Source organism: Monodelphis domestica, chromosome 4 (assembly GCF_027887165.1).
Source record: "Monodelphis domestica isolate mMonDom1 chromosome 4, mMonDom1.pri, whole genome shotgun sequence".
Classification (NCBI taxonomy): Eukaryota; Metazoa; Chordata; class Mammalia; order Didelphimorphia; family Didelphidae; genus Monodelphis; species Monodelphis domestica.
This window is the reverse complement of record NC_077230.1, coordinates 348,464,679-348,488,172: the sequence shown is the minus strand read 5'-3', so window position 1 is coordinate 348,488,172 and position 23,494 is coordinate 348,464,679. Positions and strand designations below refer to the sequence as shown.

At 45.8% G+C, this 23,494-nt stretch overlaps 1 protein-coding gene across 2 annotated transcripts in view; it reads right to left on the bottom strand.

Moving 5' to 3' along the window:
• Positions 1-23,494, bottom strand: part of PDE2A (phosphodiesterase 2A) — a 187,037-nt gene that overhangs the window by 12,446 nt on the left and 151,097 nt on the right. For both annotated transcript variants that reach the window (XM_001369136.4, XM_056795024.1), the window contains 17 exons: positions 21,671-21,730; positions 21,063-21,231; positions 20,748-20,800; positions 20,326-20,400; positions 20,140-20,181; positions 19,435-19,503; positions 18,943-19,073; positions 16,012-16,123; positions 14,106-14,145; positions 13,855-13,918; positions 12,154-12,226; positions 11,865-12,042; positions 11,553-11,665; positions 6,943-7,020; positions 2,636-2,758; positions 2,089-2,159; positions 1,590-1,712 (listed from right to left, as the gene is read on the bottom strand). In XM_001369136.4, the coding sequence (XP_001369173.1) occupies positions 1,590-1,712; positions 2,089-2,159; positions 2,636-2,758; positions 6,943-7,020; positions 11,553-11,665; positions 11,865-12,042; positions 12,154-12,226; positions 13,855-13,918; positions 14,106-14,145; positions 16,012-16,123; positions 18,943-19,073; positions 19,435-19,503; positions 20,140-20,181; positions 20,326-20,400; positions 20,748-20,800; positions 21,063-21,231; positions 21,671-21,730 (1,574 nt within the window). The remainder of the gene's footprint in view (positions 1-1,589; positions 1,713-2,088; positions 2,160-2,635; positions 2,759-6,942; positions 7,021-11,552; positions 11,666-11,864; positions 12,043-12,153; positions 12,227-13,854; positions 13,919-14,105; positions 14,146-16,011; positions 16,124-18,942; positions 19,074-19,434; positions 19,504-20,139; positions 20,182-20,325; positions 20,401-20,747; positions 20,801-21,062; positions 21,232-21,670; positions 21,731-23,494) is intronic.

The following is a 23,494-nucleotide window of genomic DNA, read 5'->3' as shown; positions in this document are numbered from 1 at the left end:
CACAAGCTTCAAGTATTTGAAGGGCCGTCACCTTGTTGGAGGAATTAGGCTTGCTCTGCTTGGCCCCAGAGGAAAGAACTAGGAGCCATGGGGAGGTGTTGCCTAGAGGCTGACTGATTCTGGGAAAAGGATCCCTAAGTGGACATAGTTGTCCTAGGGAAGGAGTGGGTTCCTCTTCCCTAGAGGGCCTGGATGACTACTTGTCAGGGAATTTGTTGAAAAGGTCTTTTCTCAGATAAGGACTGGACTAGACCATCATCCTTTCTGATTCTGGGATCTGAGGATTCTATGGCTGGGAAGTGGGGGCACCAGTACAGAAAGAGGCCCTGGTTTTAGACCAATACTATATCTGAATTGGAAGGGATCTCAGTCAGCCATCATCCAGGCTAGGCATTTCTACTAGAACATACTGGGCAAGCAGTTCATCTAGCCTCTGCTTAAAGACCTCCAAGGAGGGCAACCCAACGCCTCCCAAGACAGTCCATCCCATTTCTAGCTTCAATTGTTAGGAGTGTTTCCCTAAAACCAAGTCCAAATTTGCCCCTCTGTCACTTCTACCCACTGGTCCTGGTTCTGCCCTCTGGGATCAACAAGAACAAGTCTGAGCCCTCTTCCCCATGACAATATTCCTAATGCTTAAAGCCAGTTATCATGTCCCCCAGGAGGCTTTTATTCTCTCAGCTAATCCACCCTAGTTCCCTCAACTGCTCCTTGTAATTAAGTGAATTCAAGGTCCTTCACCATTCTGGTTGGTGGGAGTCTCAGTTCTGCTACAAATTTCCTGTATGATGTTGGGCAAGTCACTTACTCTCATTTGTGAAATAATAGGACTGGACTAGATATTCTCTAAGCTCCTCTCCAGCTCAGCCACTCTACAAATGGAATCCAAGGATTGGGTGCCTAGTCTTGCCTTTGGCACTAACCACAGGTGTACTGGTAAATGTTTAGCAACTGACTCTCTAAAGCAGACAACATACTTTCTAAGTTTAATCTGCATAACTAACATTTTTCCATCACTTTCTTAAGTCTACACAAGGGATGTCAAACACAAATGGAAACAGGGGCTGTTAATCTATACCTAAGGATCCCTGTGGGCCGCCAACTAACTTGGTTTTAAAATATAATATTACTTTATGTTTTATTGGAATTGTTATTGATTTTATTAAATATTTCCCAATTACATTTTAATCTGGTTCTAGACTGCTGCTTTAGCCTAAACAATCAACAAAATGCAGCTTGGCTGATTTCCAAGCCATAAATGCTCACAGTGAAAAATTGGCAATGGGGGAGAATAGGAGCTCGCTCTGGCATCCCCTTGCCACTAATTCTGTCTGACTTTGGACAAGTTTCCTTATGTGGGCCTCAGTTTCCTCATCTGTAGAATGATAGAATTGAACCACTTTTCTCCAGATCAAACATTCTGAGAGAGAGAGGGTTAGGGCTCCAGCCGTAGCTCCGTCACTCACTCTATGACCTTGGGGAAGTTCCTTCCCCTCTCTGGGCCTCAGCTCCCTCATTATACATCTGGTGCAGCTGAACGGGGGATCCCTGGAAGAAGAATTTATGGCCTTCAGGCCAGGGCCACTTACTCTAGATATTTGGACAGCTCCAGGTTCTTATAGAGCAGATAGCAAAAGTGGGAGACTGAAAAGGCGTGCATCCAGTTATGATAGGGAGGGTCTCGATAGCCCTTCTTCACCATCAGGCAGAACCTATACAAGAACCAGACAAGAGGAGAATCAACACTCTTCATCCACCTCTATGAAATTCTCCTAGGTGGTCCCCATCCTGTTCCCATCCTTCCCTCACTCTATGGACTCCCTGAGGCAGCAGGTATATCCCCCCTCTCACATTAGGGACACCAAAGGGGAGAAGCCACACCTTCCCTCAAATGAGGGACTCCCAAGGGCAGAGAGTATATCTCCCTCCCTGGAATCAGGGACTCCCTGAGACAGGGACCACATCTCCTACTCCCTCACACCAGGGGCTCCCTAAGGGCAGGTACATCGCTCCTTCAGGGAGAGGCTCACTAAGAGCAAGGAACACATCTCCCCCTCAGACCAGGGACTTGGGGGCCAGAACACACACCGGACCAGTGTCTGTCGGTCAATCTTGTAACTGTTGATGAAGTTCATGTCCTGCAGCATACTCAGGATGGCCTAGAGAATGAGAAGGTGGGTCAGCAGGTTGGCAGCAACCCCTCACTTCCCATTGCCCTTTCTGTAGACCTCACACAGAACTAGAAGAGGCCTCAGAGACCATTTAGTCCCACATCCCTCTCCCTGCTTCCCAGTGTAGGAATTCCCTTTATAGCCTCCTCAACCAATAGCTATCTACTCTCTGTGTGGAGATTGGCTTACAGGATAGCTCCCAAGACAACCAAGCCCACGGTGAAATTGCTCTAATTGTTAGGAAGTTCTTTCCACAATGATGAAAGCTGCCTACCTATTTTTATAACTTTTCCCATTGGTTAGTCCTAGTTTTTCTCTCTGGAGTATGGAGCAAGGCTACTCCCAATGTTCCAGGACAGCCCTTCTGTGACCCATTTCTCATACCCTTTCTCTGGGAAGTTCTTCAGGCCTAAGCCAAGTCCCCCTAACATGGCAGACTGGACCTGGAGGAGGGGTGAGCTCACCATGGAGGTGTCATCCTCAGGGAGAGAGCGTGGGGTATAGGTGAAACTGGCAAAGTTGGAGTCAATGGCTGAGACAGGCTGGATCCCATCACCAAGAAGTTTGCTGTACTCATCATCTGACACCTAGAAGAGACAGAGCTTAGGGCACTGGACACCCCATGTCTCATTCATCATACCACCACCCAACTGGAGTGGGCAACAAAGTGTATAGACATCCTCCCTCCCTAAATATGCCATAGCTGATCACATTCAGGGGAACATGCTCCTGGGTAGAGAGCCCTGAGTTTGAAACTCAGTTCTAACACTTAAATTACCTCCATTTGAAATACTTTATCTAATTACTAATTAAATGAACCTAATTAAGTGAACTAGTTAAGTTCATTTATTAGTCACGTGAATCTGAAGTTTTTCAAATATAGATGTTACAAAAACCAAAAAATCAATATCGTTTTCCAAAAAAGAAAAATCTCTTTATTTCCCTGTGCCTCAGTTCCCCCACCTATAAAACAATGACAGTAATCTTTGCTGCATGGAATAGTGGAATAAATATTGCAAGTGGCTTCAGAAATATTACTGCCTTCATGTCTCAGATAATTTACACACAGATCCCTTTGCCCTTCGTTTGTAAAATGAAAAGGTTGAGGGTGAACCTTTAAGGCCTCTTCCTGTTATAAATCCTATAAAATAGAGATACCAAGTTAGCTCAATGATTATATGGAAGCAGACTTCCTGATTGTGCAAACTCCTCCTGGAATTCTTTATTTCCTTCAAACAATTGATACTAAGGCAGAGGTTCCAATGACACCTCCTCCAGGAGGCCTCTCCTGATCTCCTCAGTTGCTAGTGTCTCCCACAAAGAAATAAAATTAAAAAGCTATCTTGGAATAGCTAAGTGACTCAGTGGACAGAGTTTCAGACCTGGACTCAGGAGGTTCTATGTTCAGATTTGACCTCAGTCACTTCCTAGCTGTATGATCCTAGGCAAGTCCATAACCCCAACTGTGTAGCCCTTACTGTTTTTCTGCCTTAGAATTGATCCTTAATATCCATTCTAATAAGGAAAGTGAGGATTTTTAAAGATACATTGTATTTGTTTTGGATCCACGTTTGTGAGCATGTTGTCTTCCCCAAAAGAATGTAACCTCTTTGAGGGCAGAAACTGTTTCATTTCTGTCTTGGTATGCCTAGCCAAGTACCTAACATTGTGGCAAATGCTTAATAAAGGTTTATTGGCTGAATAAGTGGACCAGAGAAAGTAGAATAGATCAGAGACTTAATCTTGCCCTCCCAGGTGAGTCAAATTTCAAGTGGGAGGGGCCAATATGGGGCTAAAGAGGTCATTCATTGGTGCTGAGTTGGGGAGCCAGCCTTGCCTGGCTTAGAAAGGATCATCATGGGATAAGCTGAGCCTGAGGAATTGTCACTGCATGGAACAACTGAGAAAGCTTATCCTAAAATCAGGGGCAGCTGGGTAGCCCAGAAGATAGATGGAGCACCAGGCCTACACTCAGGAGGACCTGGGTTCAAATCTGGCCTCAGGCTCTGGCTTCAGAAACATCACTGCCTCTGTGTCTCTTAGGCAGTCTCCACACACACCCTTTGTCCTTTAGTTTCTTCATCTGAAAAGGGTGAGAGTGAACCTTTAAGAACTCTTCTGGTTATAAATCCTATAAGGTGGAGATATCAAGTTGGCTTAGTGGTTCTATGAAAGTGTGGGTATATTGTTGCTCTTCTGACTTAGAATTGATGCTAAGACTAAAGGTTAAGGGTTTTTGTTGTTTTGTAAACCCTTACCTTCTGTCTTGGAACAGAAACCAAGTCCAGGTTCCAAAGCAGAATGGTGGTAAGAGCTAGACAATTGGGGTTAAGTGACTTGCACAGGGTCACACAGCTAGGAAGTGTGAGGCCATATTTGAACCCAGGACCTCTTGCCTCCAGTCCTGGCTCTCAATCCACCTCACCACCTCACCATCACTGGGTAAAGGTTTTGAAATAAATGAATTAAAATAAATCATGTGATTTTATGAGTAAAATGACATTAAAGAAAAGTCATTATTATCTACTTTGTTGCTGCCTAAGGACCAGAGAACCTTTCATTTCAATTGCAGCTGAAACATTCCATAGTCGTTGTCTCTCCCCCTAGAGGGTGAGCTCCTTGAGAGTAAGGGCTGTCCTACTTTTCTACTTGTATTCCCAGGGCTCTGCAAAAAGTAAGTGCTCAAAATTGTTTAATAGTCAAGGAAAGTAAGGGTATGAGGGAGGTAGCCAGTTAAAGTGGTGGCAGCAGGAGAAGGGCAGGAGGTTAGGGATCAGGAATAGTAGGTCAAAGGCTCAACAACTGAGTCAGAAGGAACCTTGGAGGGCATCCATTTCAAACACTTCATTTTACAGATGAGGAAACTAAAGTCTCTAGAAGTTAAGTGACTTGCCCAAGGTCACACAACCAGTAAGTATTTGAGACAGGATTTGAACTCCTCTTCCTAACTCTGAGTCAGCACCTCTGTCCATTATGCCATGTAGGTCTCTGAGTCCAACAGACCAGACAAATTCAGGGCCTGAAAGTTCCAGGGTCTTGGGGTCTTGGATTGAGGTTGAGGGATCAAAGAAGTTGATTAAGAAAAGGTTCGCTAGATGGACTCAGAGAGAAAGAGTCAATGATCTAGGCAGCATGGCCTGAGACACAGGGCAGAATCCTTCACTGTCATCCTTTGCTCTTTTAAAGAGCCCAACAATCCATTATACCCATAGATGCCATCATGTATCAAACTCTTTCCCTCCCTTAAACTAGATCAGACTGAGACAAGGGTCAGTATCCATTTTATGTGGGTAGCCACACAGATGGGGTGCCATGAGGAGGTGGGTGGGGAAGTTCTACAACAAAGGCTAATCAGCATAGGCACAGTTAAGAGGTGCTCCACACCTTGCCAAGTATCTGTAAACAATCAAAGGAACATGGAAACAATAACTAATTGATCCCTACAGGGGTAATTGCGAGAGAAAACTCCTCCCATCAGTCTTTGGATCTGGTCAACATAACCTAGGTCCTTCGTTAAGGGTCTCCAAAAAAGCACAGGCGGTTCCGTTTCCCAGCCAAGCAGAGCTAGGTTCAAACAATGCCATAATCACAACTGCCCCAACAATCAACTCCTCCCTTAGCAACCAAGTACAATAAAAGGCAGACTTGAAATTTCCTCAGGGTGAGACTCTCCCCACTGCTGCACCATGTTGTCAGGGCAGGCCTAACTACATCCCCCCCCCCAATAAAGCTTGTACTCTCATTATGGAGACCAGCTGAATTACTCATTCTTTGGACAAGACTCTTCCCCAAAACAAATTTGGTTTGTTAATTCTACTTATTCATTGGGGGCAGCTAAGTGGTACAGGGGATAAGGTACTGGACCTAGAGCCAAGAAGACTCATCTTTCTGAATTTAGATCTGGCTTCAGACACCTCCAAGCTGTGTGACCCTAGGCAAGTCACTTAACTCTGTTTGCCTCAATATCCTCAAGTAAAATAAACTGGAGAAATGGCAAATCACTTCAGTATCTTTGCCAAGAAAACCCCAATGAGGTCAGGAAGAATCAGACAAGGCTGAAACGACTAAATAACTCTCTTTCATTACAATAGAAGGGTCTCTGGGGGCAGGAAGGGGATGAGGGGAAACTGGGAAAAAACAGAAATGAAAAAAACAAGTTGATAAATCCAAACACTAGAGCTAAGTTACCACACCCACAATTACAAGACACATCCTGTCCCTTAAAATGCTCTAGCTGAGATACCCAGAATCTGTTACCCAGAATCCCAGAGCCAAAAAACAAACTCAGAAGGCATCTAGGGCCACTCCTTCCCTCCTCCTGAAAAAAGAATTCTCTCTACAAGATCCCTAACACAAGTCCATCCACCTTCTACAGAAAGAGCTCATTACCTCCCAAGGCAAGCCATTATACTTTTGGACAGCTCTCATTATTAGAAAGTACACATAAATGATTAGGTAGAATTATACCTAATAAGCCCTAATAATAAATGCCTAATAAAACCTAAGTAAATCATCAATCCATATTGGTGAGCCTCGCCCTCCCCAAACAAGAAACTTAAGCTGCTCTGCCCATCTTTCAACATATCGACACTGTGGTTAAGGTACACTGTTGGCCTCCCTGTTCAGTCCTCCCATTGGCTGTCCTACATTTACCTCCAGTTTCTCCCATTGTAAACCTGGCTCCTTAAGAGATAGAGAGGCCAGCTCCTCCCCTTCTTGCCCCCAGTTTCCCATCTGTCAGCGGTGGGTGAGGAGATAGAGAGGATCTTACCTTCATGTGATACATCATCATCTCATTGGCCAAGTGGCTCCGATACTGGGCTTCATTCACTTTCTTGTAAAGGAGAGACTGAGGAGATAAGAGGAGGGTTAGAGGCCAAGACCCAGCACCAAGAATTCCCCCACAACAGATAGCTTGGCATGATGGAAAGTGAGTCTGGTTTGGTGTCAAGAGACCTAGGTTCATATCCCAAATCTGACAGTTACTAGCTGTTTGATCCTGGACAAGTCACTTAACCACTCTCTGCTTCAGTTTTCTCATCTGTAAAATGGGGCTAAAAATAGCACCTACCTCATATAGTTATGAGGATCAATTGAGACAACATATGTAAAGTACTTTATATAACTTATTAAGAGCTGTAGGGGACAGCGAGGTGGCTCAGTGGATTGAGAGCCAGGCCCAGAGATGAGAAGACCTGGGTTCAAATCTGATCTCAGATACTCTCAAGTTGTGTGACTCTGGGCAAGTCACTTAACCCCCATTGCCTAGCCCTTACCACTCTTCAGCCTTAGGACCAATCAATACCCAGTATTGATTCTAAGACAGAAGGTAAGGGTTTTAAAAAATAAAATAAATAAATAAGCCATATAAATGCTAAATATTATTATTATTACTTCGTGCCTCACATTGATATTGGGAGGAAAATACTTTATAAACAATTTATAAATAGGAGCTGTCATTATTCTCATCCCCACTTGCACCTGGCATGCTAAGGGATAAAAAAATAACACCAAAAAAAAAGGCACTGGTCCAAGCTTTTCTGCTCAGAACATCCTCATGTTCACCTCCTGCTGTTCCCATCTAGGCCCTTAAGTCACATAATCATTCCTCCCTTGTATTTTCTCCCCACCAATATTGGGAAGGGGAGGGGGAGATTTGGGCCAGGCTATGGAGAGGGGGGAGGGGACACGGGTGTCTGAACTCCTCACCAACATCTGTCCCCAAGCACTGATACTCTCCTAGGGCTTTCACCCAAGAAGCTGGCCTGATGGCAATGTGACCCTGGGGTGGGGGACCTTGGGGAGAGGAGGCTGAGATCAAGACTGGAAAAGCCTACAGATGGGGGTTTATTTTGTCTGTCCTCACAGCCCCAGGAGACAGTCAAGGCACAAGATGAGCCCAGAATATGAGAGATGAAAGGGGCTTCTGTGCATGCATCCATGTGAAACGATGGACCTGTATACATACATATATACAGATACACACAAGTATATAGATATATGAGTATATATGTGGATGGAAGGTAAATGTGCATATATGGAAGGGGCATATGTGTGTATGTATGTGGATGGAAGGGGCATAAAAACAAGCCTAGCTGTATACATGTCCATATACATACATGTGAGTACACACATGCAGCAATATGTAGGTGTACATGTATATATGAGTACCTGTATATCAGAAAATTTAGGTGATAGAAAAACACAAAAGTAAGCAATAAAAACCTACTTTTCCAAAAAAGGGGCAGACTGAGCATGCTGGTGAGCGCCTAAAATCCCTGCTGCTGGGTAGGCTAAAGCTGAAGGATCTCTAGCCAGCAGGGGGTCCACAATAGTCTGGCACTTGGGAATATGAGACCCTTGGGGCCACCGGGCTGCCTAAAGAGAGTTAAACCAGCCCGGGCTGGATACAGAGCAGGTCTAAGCTGTGATGATGATCCTCGGGGATAGAGCTTCCAACAGGTCACTGCATTTCCAGGCTGGGAGAGATAGGGAATCCCAATCTCAAAAAAAGGGGGAGAGGGGAAGAGGGGAGAAAGGGGAGAGGAGGAGGAAGAGGAGGAGGAGGAGAAGGAGGAGGAGAAGGAGAAGGAGGAGAAGAAGGAGAAGAAGGAGAGGAGGAGGAGGAGGAGGAGGAGGAGGAGGAGGAGGAGGAGGAGAAGAAGAAGAAGAAGAAGAAGAAGAAGAAGAAGAAGAAGAAGAAGAAGAAGAAGAAGAAGAAGAAGAAGAAGAAGAAGAAGAAGAAGAAGAAGAAGAAGAAGAAGAAGAAGAAGAAGAAGAAGAAGAAGAAGAAGAAGAAGAAGAAGAAGAAGAAGAAGAAGAAGAAGAAGAAGAAGAGAGAAACAATCACAAGAAAACCTATCTACTTTGTACCTTGTATGTTGTCTTCCCTATAAGACTGTGAGCTCCTTGAGGGCAGGGCCTGTGTTTGCTTTGCTTTTGTATCCCCAGAGCTTAGCAGAGTGACTGACCTGTGTAGTAAATGACTAAGGGAAGTAAGAATCCTGCTGCCTTATATAATTCTTTCCCTTATCAGATAACATCTAAAGTACTATATTCAGGGCCAGGTGTTATATTTTTAGGAAAGAAATGGACAAAACTGGTTTGTGTTCAGAGAAAGGCAGTTGAGATAATGAGGCTTCTAGCTAAAGTCTGTTAGTAAAGGATTTAACAACCAGCTCTTCAGAAAAAAATGCATGTCTAACACACTTTTAAATTTAATCTAAAAATGTTAACACTTTCTCCGTCACTTTCTTAAGTCTTGAAAATCAAAAACAATAAATCAAGCCCTTATTCATAGTGTTTGCCAACATATGAGATGTAAATGCTCTCATTGAAAATTTAACAATTCAGCCCTCTAGAGCTACTTCCAGCTGGCTGGAAACACAACCCTGTTTCTGATTCTGCTTACTAGAACAAAGCAAAAGTCTAATCCTTCTTCCACATGACAACCCTTCAAAAAAAGTGAAGACAGATGTCATGTCCCACCATTCCAAATCTTCTCTTCTCCAGGCTAAATATTCCCAGTCCCTCGACCAATCCTCAAGTGACATGGTTTCCAGGCCTCTCTTCATCCCAGCCACTTGGCTCAGGAAACCAGCCAGTTTGTCAATGTCCACTCTAGAGTGGGGCCCCCAGAATTGAACTCAATAGTTCAAGCAGAGGATAGTGCCATCACCCACCCACCGCCTCATGCTGACCCTGAATTTGCTGGCTCTAAGATCACATTAGCTTTTCTGATCCCTGGGTCACATGGTTGAAACATCCAAATCTTTTGAACAAAAAATGGTTTTCTGGCCACACTTCTTTCCCTAACAAGGTTGAACTTGGGTACCACCTCCTACGGGAAGATTGCCCTGATCTCCTCACTGTTACAGCACTTATCCTCTAAATGCTGTTTCTTTCCTTATCTGTTTGCTTGCTTTAGACTATATATTGGGGGGGGGGCTTCTTTGTCTTTCAATCTCTATCACCTAATAAAGTACTTTTTGCCCAGAAGGCAATTAATAAAAGATTGTTGTCTTGCATCCCTCCCACCCTGTAGTTGTGAAGTTGACTACTGAACCCAAATGTAGAACTTTACTTTTATCCTTATTAAATTCCAGTTTCTTAGCAAAAATCTAACAAGGTCAAGAGGGATTACAATCCGCATTGGTGGAGGGAATGGTCACACTGATGACATCACCAATCCCTGACACATTTAAGGGTAATTGGACTTGGCCCAACATTTCAGAATCTTTTGGAATTCTGACTCTTTCATATTCTGTCATAAGTATTTACTAACCCTCCTAGCTTTGTGTCATCTGAATTGATAGGCATAGGGGCAACTAGGTGCCTCAGAGGATAGAGACCCAGACCTACAGACAGGAAATCCTGTATTCAAATCTGACTTCAGACACTGCCTAGCTATGTGACCCTGGACAAGTCACTTAACTCCAAGTTAAGTCTAGCCCTTACCATTCTTCTGCCTTGGAACCAATACTCAGTACTGATTCTAAGACTAAAGGTAAGGGTTTTAAAAAAAAAAAATTAATAGGCATGCCATCTATGTCTTTACTTTGACATTTTTAAAAATATTAAACAATATAGGACCAGGCACAAATCCTTGAGGCCCTCCACTAAAGGCCTAGTTGACATCAATCCAGTCATAACTATTCTCTGTGTCCTGCCAGAAGACTAGCTCCTCATTCATCTAATTGCAGTAAGATCAGCAAAAATGTCTTAACCTGGGGTTTATAAATTTTATTTTAAAATATTTTGGTAATTGTTTTTCCAATATAATTGGTTTCCTTGGTAATCGTGCATATTTTATTTTATGCATTTATGCATATTATTCTGAGGAGTTCATAAACACCCCCAGACTGCCAGAAGGGCCCGTCACACTTCTCTAGACTATATTTCTCCAGTTTGGGTGACTGGCATTAGAAACTGTATTACACAATGCTGAAATGATAATCATCCTCATTTTAGGAACAGGGTCTGAGGCCCTAAGAGAAGGGGCTTGTTCGAGATCTTCAGAAAAATCAGTAGCATGGTTGGAACTATTTCATAGGTTTCACTGCTCTTTGTTTAAAGGGCAACAATGGGGCTAGGAGACGAGGGGGATAATGACTTGTGTGTCCTGTCTCAGAAAGTCAGGAGCAGAGATAATGCCAGGCGTCCAGTCCCATCCTGGGTCCCAAAGTCACAAAGGAGACAAAGTCACAAGAAGGCACGCAGCAGCACTTAATAAGTGCTTACTAACTTGTTGACTTATCTGAGTATGGATGAGTTTCCTCCCTCTCTGGGTCTGAGGGAGACTTGGGCTTGGGGAGCTCAGACTAGAAGAACACAAAGAAACTGAGGGTGGGAGTAGGGGTCAGGGCAGGGTTCAGAGCTCACGTGAGCAATGCTGATGCCACAGTAGATGGAAAAGGCTGTGGCCAGGTCCTCGTCAAACTTGCTGAACCAAGGGCCATTGATCTTGTTCACCAGCTCAGCCACGCCGATCACCTCTGGAGGAAAGGGTAGAAATGAGGCTTGGGGGAGCATCCTCCCTTTTCCCCTTTACTCTTAACATCTGTGCCCCAACTGGTCCTAGTGTCATGATGGCTCTGACCCTTCCCTCTCCCCAGAGCTCTACTCCTATAGTCCTGGGCTAAGCCCACCCACCTCCCAGAGGCTGGGAAAGGGCTCAGAGTACAACATACATACCTTGGTTTTCATTCTTGATAGGAAAGCAGAGGATGTTTCGAGTGCGGAAGCCTGTGCTGTCATCAACACCACGGTAGAACAAGGGGTGTGCATAGGCGTCTGGGATGTTCAGGATCTGGCCTGTGGTGGCCACGTGACCTGCAATCCCTTGGTCTGCTGGGATGCGGATCTCATAGCTCTGGGCAAATCAGAACAAAAGGAAAAGAGGGGTGGGTTCCAGGATCTATCCTTTTATGATTCGCCATTCTTCTAGTCCCCCTCCAAGCTCCCACCCCCAACAAGCCCTTACCTCATCATCCACAACACCACCATCAAATACCTTGGCCACCAGTTCATTCTGATCCAACAGGAACACGGAGCAGCTGTGGGGAAGCCAAAGAGTAAGGAAGATCCTTGACCCTCATGCCTGCCCAGGCCCTCCTGGGAATGGGGGCTCCATGAGGCCATGAGAGAGAGCTAAGTATTAAGAGTATATTTAAGATAGGATCTCGGAGTAATATCTCTGCCTAGAATAAGATGGACCCATCTTGGGTTTCATAGTTTACAGATCTTCATTTGATTCTTGACCCTACGCCAGCCCTGGCCTCAGACAGACACTAGCTATGTGATCCTGAGCAAGTCATTGGATTCTATTAGCCTCAGTTTCCTCATCTGTGAAATAAGCTACCACTCCAGTATCTTTGCCAAGAAAACCCCAAATGGGATCATAAAGAATCAGTCATGACTAAAACAACTGAACACTACTACCAGTTCTATGTCAGAGATAATCCAAGGGATGTTAGCACCAGGGTTTTCATCTCATAATGCCAGAGGTCCATTCAAGTTCTCTAAGTCCTCTGGACTTTCTTGGACCCTGACCCTCCTTTTACTCCCAAGGATCAGAAACTGGAAATCCCTACTCTAGTTACATTTATCTTCTCCTGCACTTATCTCTGTAACAGGACACCCTAGAAAACTGACTCTGTGTGCAGTAGTATATGGAATCAGGAGAAAGATGGAGAGGATGCCAGGTTGAAGTGTCCTATTACGAACCTGGCACCCACTCTCTCTTTCCCCTGACTCTATACACTACAGCCCACATAAGTCTGTTTTCTAGGGCTTATTCACAAAGGAAGCAGTAGAGGAAGCGTGCCAATTGCTGGAAAGTTGGGGTTCTCCACCCACATTCCCACTAGATAGCAGCACTCTGTCCTCCCAAAAGGGAGTGGGAATAAAGAGAATTATCAAATGAAGTTCAAGTTGGTCCCATTACCTCCTCAAACAACAGTCCTCTGGGATTACACAGGATTCACCACCTGTCTGCAGTCAACAAAGGAAACAGAGTTTCCCTGGAAAGGTTTGAAAACTGGCCAAGGGATACTGTTGGTGAAGAGCTTGTTGTTTTTGGAGAAGAGAGAGGAAGGAAAGGGGGGGAAGAAGAGATGCAGACAGCTTTTGGCTACTACCAAAGACTGCTGCCCTCTCACCTCCTTGCCTCTCTACTGTGAGATCTTGGGTAAGTCACTGAATTTCTGTATGTCTATATTTCCTCCTCTATAAAAGGAAGGAGTTGATCTTATCAGGGGTTCTATCCTGGGGTCCATGAACTCTTTTTAAATGTTTATATAATTGTATTTTTTAAACCCTTACCTTCCGTCTTAGAATCAATACTATGTATTGGTTCCAAGGCAGAAGATCAGTAAGGGCTAGACAATGGGGGTTAAGTGACTTGCCCAGGGTCACACATCTAGGAAGGATTTGAGGCCAGATTTGAACCCAGGACCTCCCATCTCTAGACCTGGCTCTCAAACCATGGAGCCGCCTAGATGCCCCCATAACTGTATTTTAATATCACTGGTTTCCTTGGCTACCTTACATATTTTAATGTTATGCATTTAAAAACTTGATTCTCAGAATTGTATAGGCTTCACCAGATTTTCCATGACACAAAAAAAGGATAAGAGCTCCTAGGCCAGAGCCACATCCCTTCCTGCTGGACCACTTTACTCACATCTCTGCATTGCTGAGGTTCCGGGCTTCTGTGATGATTTCTTGGAGCAGGACAGAGACATCATCTGGAGGAGGGAGGATTCACAGAGTGATGCCCATGTCCAACCCAGCCAAGCTGGGCTTCTGTTCTAAGGAACAGGGTCCTTGTCTCAATAATTCCCAAAACCTAACCCCCAACCTCACACACACACACACACACACACACACACACACACACACACACAAGAGGTGATCTGTAGAGAGGAAACTCACCCAAGTGTGTGAAGAGGTTTTTGGCCACTTGGAGAAGCGCCTACAAACGAGTGAAGAGGAATGAGAGAAAAAACAGGGAATTCAGTCCCAAGGTATACCATGCAGTCATCTGCTCCTAAATCAGCAGGCTCAAAAGTCCTCAGCAACTACAAAGCCCTTCCTTGCCCTTCACTGCCAGTCTGCAGAGGTAGCCCCTAGCCTTGGAAATGATGACAATAAAACTAGCATTTCTACAGCACTTTCTAAATATCAGCTCATTTTCTACTCAGAACAACCTGGGAGTTAAAGGCTATTAATTAAAACCATTTTACAGATGAAGAAACAGAAGCAGGCAGGGATTGAATGACTTGCCCAAGGTCACACAATCAGTAAGTTCCTGAGGTTGTATCTGCACACAGGTCTTCCTTGACCACAGGTTTCATGGAAGGAGTCATGGGGTGAGTCAAGAAACCCAGATTCTCAATGACACATGTAAAACCCAGTGGGATTGCTCATTGGCTATGGGAGGGGGGGAGGGGGGAGGGGAGGGAAGGAACATGATTCTTGTAACCATGGGAAAATATTCTAAATTAATTAATTAAAGAAATAAATTTAATAGAAAAAAAAGAAACCCAGATTCTCTGCCCAGCCCAGCCATCAAATTGTCCTGGGACCTTAGTCAAGACCCTCCTCCCCATTCTGGGCCTTGGGCTGGAAGATCTCCAAGTCCTCTTCCAGTCCTAACACTCTGTAAGTCAGTGAACCTCACGCATATGCACACACATACACACAAAGAGGCATTCTATGCACAGACATATACATGTATGATATATGCACTTATATAGCCTATATATCCCACCTATATCTGCTCACATGTACATATGTGAAACACGTGTGTTGTGCATGCATAACAATAAATGCATGCTTGCCTGACTCCTCATGTGTGCACATGTGTGTTCACTAACATTTTTCTGCTGTCCAGCATCTTTATGCAGCACCCAACAGGAACCACCAGAGGGCAGACCAGCACCAGGACTTCTGCCCACTGGTTAAATTGCAGGGTGATGTTCCTGTTAAGAGAGGGAGGCTGCTTCTCCCTGGTCCAGTAGTCACTGGCAGCCCTTTAGGAGGAATGTCCCACAGGAGAGTCCCTGCAGGGAGAGTCGGAAACCCTGGCCTGCCACAGATTCCCAGGGGGCTTCAGGTGAAGCCATCCCTCTCTCGGACTTCCAGTCCCACCTTTGGCACACTGTGGGCTTGAACTCCAGAATTATGATTGTCTCCATTAGCTCTAACATTCTATTTTCTTTGTGCTAAGAGTCCACCTAGCTCTGACATTCTCTGTTCTAAGGCTTTTCTAGCTCTCACATTCGGTGTTCTTTCAGCTTTGACTTTCTGTCCCAAGGTCCCTCCTACCTCTGGCTTTTTATGTTCTACGGTCCTTTATGCCTCTCACCTTCTATGTTCTAAGGTCTCCTACAGCTCTGACATTCTCTTTTCTAAGGTTCTTGCAGCTTTGACCTTCTGTGTTCTAAGACCTTTTCCAGCTCTGGCATTCTCTGTTCCAAGGTCCTCTCTACCTCTGACTTCCTCTGTTCTAAGGTCTCTCTCTTTCCACTCTTCCTCTGTTCTAAGGTTCCTTCTACCTTTGACATCCTGTGTTCTCTGCCAGGTCAGACAATCCATAATCCTCTCAAATTTGGGGTCTATGTAGAGAGCATCAGAAATGGACCTTGCTAGAACACTTTTGATCAGATTTAATCATAGAGAATCATGAAGGTAAGGACTAGGAAGATTTGAAGTTAAGAAGAGAGATGGTGAAGAAGAAGAAGAAGGAGAGGATGGGGAAGGAGGAAAAGGTGACAGCAGGAAACATGAAGACAGAGAAGGTGAGGCTGCTGGGAGAGAAGCACTAAGCAGGGCTCACCTGGCATTCACACTTGAGCTTCTGTTCTTTCTGGAAGGCCAAGGTACTGGTAAGGACAGTAGCTGTGTAGCAGAAGCAGTGGAGTATCTTGTGTTCATCCCAGTCTGTGTACCTGCCAGGGAGGAAAGGGTGAGGCCTTGACAGGAAAGCTGGGGTGCTAGCAAAGACTCATTAAGCACTTTCTATGTGCCTGGCACTGTGTTGAGATGTCCCTAATTCGGCTCCTTTTCTTCCCTTTAACCCAAGAACTATACTTACCTCTTCTGGGGATCTTTACTGATGAAAGCCCAGTCCAGGGGGCCATTTTCATTTCTCTCCATATGCTGGGCATCAAGGGTCCCATTTTGTGTTTTAATCATTTACCAAAGTGTGCTGCCTCTTCTATCAGTCCAGGATCCATTCCCCACTCCCCATTCTCTTAGACTGGGGGCTGCCAGTGGGCAGAAGCCATGGCTTCCTCACTCTCCCCTTCTTGATTGAGGACAAGGCTATATTTTACCTCTGGCTCAGGCCTCTTTCCCAGACTGGAAATAGGGACAGAGGGAATCAGTGGAGGTAGGTCACTTCCTGCAGGTGACCGTTCCTCCTCACTAAGCCCATTCTTCCAATCTGTCCCCTCCCTGCCTCCCTGCCCTCTGCTCTCTCTCTCTCTCTCTCTCTCTCTCTCTCTCTCTCTCTCTCTCTCTCTCTCTCTCTCTCTCTCTCTCTCTCTCTCTCTCTCTCTCTCTCTCTCTCTCTCCCTGAGCCACAGAGCTCTCCATCAATCCTAATGTGTCCAGAGAAGCAGGGCGATTAGGGACTGTCCAGCAAGGCACTCCAGGCGCCCACCCAGGCTAATGGGAGCCGGCTTCTCGCCTAACAAGATTGGTCCCAAATCCTCCAGGGTCAGTAATTCAATCCCATAGCCAGATGATATATCGTAGAGAGAGCCAGCTGTAGGGAGCTGGGTAAATCATAGATTCCAGCCTTCAGAGCTCAAAGGAACGTTAACAATCATCTTGTCCAACCCCCTCATTTTCCAAATAAGGAAACAGAGAGCCAGAAAGGTTAAATAATTAGTCCAATGTGACATAACTAATAAGGAGGGCAACCAAGATTCAAACCCACCTCCTCTGCCTCCAGACAATGGTTTTCCCACTCCATGCGGAGAGAGAAGGAAGAGGTAGAGACATGGTTGCTACCCAGGGTAGGTAGGGCTTGGCTTCAGACCAACCCCTTCTCTTCTCCATCTTCTTCCTTCTGCTTGCCTGCCCTTGCCCCTGCCCCCTTTAGGGCACTACTGTGGCATACCACCCCACTCCCATCATCTCATACTCCAGAACCATAGGCAACAAAATGTGGCTTTTTTGTCTGCTTCCCAGGCTCCCTGAAGCTAGGTTCCTTGGCTTGCTGTATTCCCAGGATTCCTGGTCTAATCTTTCATTACATTTTCCCTAAAACCTCTGCCTTCTTCTCTTGGTGGTCTCACTCCTCAGTTTACTGATGCATAGATTACCTCAATAATCACATGAAGTAGGCGCTATTATTATTTTCATTTTTCAGAGGAGGAAACTGAGTTTTTCAAACTTGAATTCAGATTTTGCCTCAGACACTTGGCTGGGTAACCCTGAGCAAGTCACTTAACCCCTCAGTTTCCTCATTTTTGTGTACTTCTTTTATGCATTCATCATATTGCAGTTACCTATTCTTGTGTTGTAGCCCCTTATGGGATTTCCCCCACCATCTCCCATCTCTAAAACAACTCAAGCATCTGTTCCCTGACTGGAAACACCCTGATATCTCAAACCAAGGCTGGCACTTTTGCTGGGGTGCAGGCTTCCTGTCCACTATCCTTATCACTGATCCCCCTGCTCTGGATTCCAAACTTATCCTGCCCAGATGCACCTTGGTCATCTACCCAAAGCCCACCTTCCAGCTGCCAGCTCTGATGCCCTAATCCCAAACAGTGTGCCCACCACACATGGAACCAGAAGAGACCTAAGAGTTTGAAGCCCAGAGAAAGGGAAAAGATTTGCCCAAGGTCACAGAGCAGTTCAGTGGCAGAAGCCAAATATGACTCCCAGCCCTGGGGCTGTCTCTCCTTTCCTATATTTGCTGCCTCCAAAGTCAGGTATTTGGTTCTGGATTGCATCCTTTCAATCCTTGTGTGTTTCAAAGAGCCACCTTTGGAGCCAGAAGGTCTGAGTTCAAATTCCAGCTCTCAAATATATTTCGTCTGTGTGACTTTGGACAAGTCCTTTTACTCTTCTGGCTGAAAATCTCTATCTGTAAAGTGAGGGCTTTAGACTAGATTAGTTTCAAGTCCCCTCTGATTTGAATGTTGCCTGTTCTAAAGTATCTCCCACCTCTTCTAGTCCAGGTTCTAAGGTCCTTCCTTTCCCCCAGTTCAGACATTCTGAATTCTAGGACTACCTCCTCTCACTTTCACTTTGGCTGAGGCTCAAAGGACCCTCTACAAAGGAGGGTATTCCCTCGGACTCTTCTCTCCCGCGATCTTCTCCCTCACATCCAACTGCCAATAATAATCATCTAAATAATTTAGACTCCATAAGACTATGGGGATGCATCAGGAAATTGAATGTAAGTTGGCCTAAGTAACACACAGAGGAGATAACCAAGTCGGGGAATTTGGGATTTTCTGGAATTTGGTTAGATGTTTTTTGGAGAAGGAGGATGGATAGGATAGTGGTGAGGTCAAGCATTCCATGACCTTCTTGACCACAGTTTTCTATGCAACAAACCACCCAGTGCCAACTTTCCACTGGTCATTCTGCTTCCTCCTTCCTGACCTCTAAAGGAGGAGTGATGTTTAGTATTTTACTCCCTTTTTTCTCCTCAAGCCCCAAAGGAGGCTGCCACTCGAGGGTGCCTGCCCACACCCCTCTTTAGCTTCCCTCAGGTCCTCAGCCTCCACAGGTTACCAGGACTCACGTCTCTCCACCCTGTTTGTTGAAGGTGCAGGCTAAGGCTACCACCTGATTTGTAGCCCGACTGATGACAGGGACACAGAGCATGGAGTGCAGCTCACATCCCACAAGGCTCTGCAGCTGCGTCACCTCTTCCTGCAAAGCGGAGAAGAGAAGAGGTGATGGGAAAGAGGTGTGGAAACCTCCGAAGGCAAAAGGCAATAAACAACTCTTAGTTCTCTGGGTGGGAGTCAGGGGACTGGAGTTCTATTCTGAATTCAACTGCTAACTCCCAGTCCTTGCCCCTCTCTTGGACCCTCAGTTCCCCCTGGAGAAATGAGAATGGAACTAACTCGGTTGTCCATCCTAGAGGCAGCTCTGGGGAATAGTAGGGGGAAAAAGAAAATGGAAAGGATCGGGGATACTCTGTTATCTCCTTCATCAGGGAGGTGGGGAAATCTCCTGCCTGAGAGAAAAAGGCCGCCCCCCACGTGTATGCCCAGGAGTTATCACTCACTGTAGTGAGGTCCTTCAGTGTGATGGACTCCTTGTTCTTCACCACCTGGCCCAGGCTCCCCACAGTCATCTGTAAGGGAAAATGATAGAGAGAAGGAAGAAATACAGAGTAAGAGAGAGAGACAGACAGATTCAGCATGTGAGATGTGGAGAAGGGGGGTCCTAATGTCCTCTACGGTCAGTCTAGACTAAAGAGGGTGACGTGGCCTTAAATGGGACAAGGCTGGAAAGATGCCTGCTTCCTGCTACCCTGCTATCCTCAAGCAGGAAACTCCAGAACTTTCCCTGACAGATTCTCTCTGTCTGGAGAGATCCTGTCCCTTAGACAACATTCAGAATCACCCTGTTCAGCCTTGGAGATAAGAAACAAGGGAAACAGTTCCCAGGAGTTCCTGGAAAGTACCAATAGATCATAAAATAGTTTAACAGATTCCAATATGTCTTCAAGAAATCCTAAGAGGGCCCATGAAATGTTAAAAGAGCCCATCTCACCCTGAGAGCCCCTTTCCCCACACACATACTCCTCATTCCCCAAGAGGTTCCAGATGATAAGATGCTTAAGTACTCAAAAATATAAGATCTTACATAAGTCTAATAAAAAACCCACCCACCTCCCAGGAGATTCTAAAATACCCTAACTGGCCCTGACAAAGCCCAGCAGAGCACTAAAAGATCCCTGACCAGGGATAGGAAGCCAGAGACTCACTGGAAAACTGACTTCTTCTCCAAGTATTTTGTCTCCGATGACCTGTGAGGCAGACAAGAGGGCAAGGAGAGTGGGGAAGGGATGATTGGTGTTAGAGAGCAGGGGACAGTCATCACCGGCAGATCATCCATGCCTTGGTGCCATAGCCCTTGACTACTCTTTCACTGAGGATCTCAAAGCACTTACCTGACAGGAGAGCTGAAGGTTATCCTCTGAAACAAGGAGGAGACAGCAGTTTGAGGACTCGGTCTCCTGCTGCAACTAATGAAGGAAAAGGGTACAAGATTAACAAGCCCTTTCCCACCTACTGATTCTCCTTTAGGGAGCTTTCCTTATTTAACTTCTATGATCTGTCTCTTCCTCAGAATGAGAGTAGATTCCCCAAATGCAGGGTCCCTGTTGTCTCCCTCAGATCATGGGCTCCCTGAATAGGAGATAGGAGCTTCCTAGCCCTCAGAGCCAAGACCTTCTGAGGACGGGATCCTTGAGCTCCCTCTCAGACTGGAGGTTTCTTCCTATTTATATCTGGCTCAGAAGAAGGGATGAGGATGGAGGGAATCAGAACAGAGATTTGGAGGGGTGGAAGTGGGAGAAACAGTCCAACTTACATAATGGAGTACTTTGAGCTGAAGGGAAGAGGCATCCAAATCATAGAGTTCTCCTGTAAGGGGCAGGAAGCTAGGGTTAGGGAAGGCAAAGGCAAAGACTTCCTTCCGTCTCATCTGGCCCTGCCCCATTCCATCAGATCTTATCCCATTCCCTTGGCCCAACCCTGACTCTTCTTCCCACATACAATTCTTGGGCCCATCCCTTCAATTCTTCCCTAGCTCTGGGTCTGGAGTCCAAGATCTGCTCTCTGGACATGACCCTCTCCCCTTCCTCCTCTCCCCTCTGTCCCACCCCAAACCTCCCAGCTGCCTCACCACACAGTTGCAGAATTCGGCTGTCCAGATCGCTGTAGCCACCTGTCCCAATAGACACTGCTCCATCGGGCCGGGCCAGAGATGTGGGTGGAGAAGAGGGCTCTGGCACTGGCCGGGATTGGGGTTGACGCTGCTGTAGGTTCCTCAGCCTCTTTAATGCTACTAGAGTCTAGGGGAAGAGAGGCCGGAAATGAGCAGCAACATCAGAGGCCCAGGAACCAAGCACTAACTACTTCCATCCCTCCCTTCCAGATACCCCATCCTTATGGGGTACACCCTCCCTCCCCACTCAGAGGATCCCCTGTGAGCCTCAGAAGACTTAAGAGTTTGAAATGACCTCAGGAAAGATGGTAGCCCAGATGGGGAAGATATCTGCCCAAGGGCTGTGGACACAGTAGGTCAGTTAGAGAGCCACTGTCTCCCAACCTTTCACCCAAGGCTCTTTCCCCTTTGGGGGACTGACCCCCACCCTCCCCAGCCTTCCATCTCCTACACTCCACCCTCACCCCTTTGGGGCTGTCCAGGCTGCCTGCTTAGTCTGAAGACAAAGACTTGGGTTTCCTGAGAAGCCCAAGCCCCAATATCCTTCCCTCCCAGGTCCCACTCACGTGCTTCTCTATGGCCTGCAGGCTCTGTTCATCGCCCTCACTAAGTTGAGCACAGTGTACCTGTAAGGACAGAGACCCCTGCCTAAGTCAGTCTGCCCTTTCTACCTCAAATGTGGAAATAACTCCCCACAACATATACCAGCCCCCCCCCCAATCCTAGCAATGGTCTCCTCTACTTTCCATCCCATAGATCCTCCTCCCACTATTCAATTTAATCTTATCGTCTAAAGCCTTCCAAGGTTGATCCAGAGACATAAGACTGACACTTCCACTTAGTGCATTTGGTCCATCCCCATTTTTCAGATGAGAAAACTGAGTCAAGGCAAAATGACTTGTCTATGGTTATACAACTAGAAAGTATCCAAATTTCCTTCCATTCAAAAAACAGTTTTATTAAACAATTATCAGGTATAAAGCAAGATTCCAACCTGGGACTCCTCCTTTTAAGTTTGAGATTCTTAATACTGCCTCTGAATCCTCTCCTTATGCTCTCCTCCAATACCACCTCCCTCTACACACACACCGTGCCATCACCACATCCCTCTACTTATAGCTCCCCTACTAAGGAGAAGGCCAAGTAGCCCTTTCATCTGCACACACCTGGTACGATCATGCCTGCCAGTCTCTGACACTTGGCCCAGAATTTACTGTGGTCTGCGTTTATGTCTCTAACTGAAAAACCACAGAACCACCACTGGCTCAGAGGGCACCCAGTCCAACCTCTCTTTCCCACTACAGCACCCCAGGGGATAGAGAGTCCTGCATCCCCCACTTGGACATCTTTAGTGATGGGGAGCTCATCCCCTCCAGAGGCAATCTTTTCAGAATGGGACACTTCTGATCAGTAGAAAGTCTTCCTTATATGAGGGCTTTATGTGCCTCCTAAAATCTTTTCTTTGGCCTTAGTTTCTATCGCTCCTTAGCTTCCAAACTGGACCTCAACTTCTTCATCTATAAAACTGGGGGTGGAGGGAGAAGCCGAGAGCACCTTAAAAAACTGTTTGAAAAAATGAAGGTGGCTATCTTGTCTCCCTTCGATCTTTCCTTCTTCAGGTTAAGTTCCTCATTCCTTCCATCCACCCTCCCATATTATATAGCTTGCCCTCCGGTCCTCTCACTCTCCTGGTAGCCTTCCTCTGAATGCATGCTAATTTGTCAATATCCTTCCTAAAACATGGTTCCCAGGATTAAATACACAATTGCAGTTGAGTGTTGACTAGAGCAGAAGATAAATGAGGCTCTTACTTCCCTCCATCTGGATACTGCCTTTATTAATGATGCCCAATGTCACACTGGTTCTTCTTGTCCTCTGTGCATTATGATCACCTTATCTTGTGGGCAGCCAAGACCCTGGGGTCTTTTTCACAGAACTAATATCTAGCCACATTTTCTTGATCCTGTACTTAAATTTAATTGATATTGTTTTAACCCAAGGGTAAGTATTTACATTTATCCCAGTTTTATTTTTTTTCTTGACCATCTATTGAAGTCTTTTAGGATCTTAGGTCAATAGCCCAGCCTCTAAGCATCCTTTTCAGAGGGTTCAGCTGAGGGGGGAGGTCTATCCCCATGACTTTGCCCAGTACTCAGCTGAAAACTCAGAGAGGACATTAGGCTAGGCTGAAGGAAGGAGCCGTAATGTTTGGAGGTGGAGAGGGGAGAGGAGAGAGTCTGTGCTGCAAGTAGGGAGAGGGCCAAATTCAGAACCATATAGTGGAGGCTATAGAATGTTTCCTTCTCTATTTGCTTTCCTCTTCTTCCCCCTTCCCAGTACCCCACCCCAAATCCCTTTGAGATGTTCTTCTCAGAATCACAAAGAGGTTG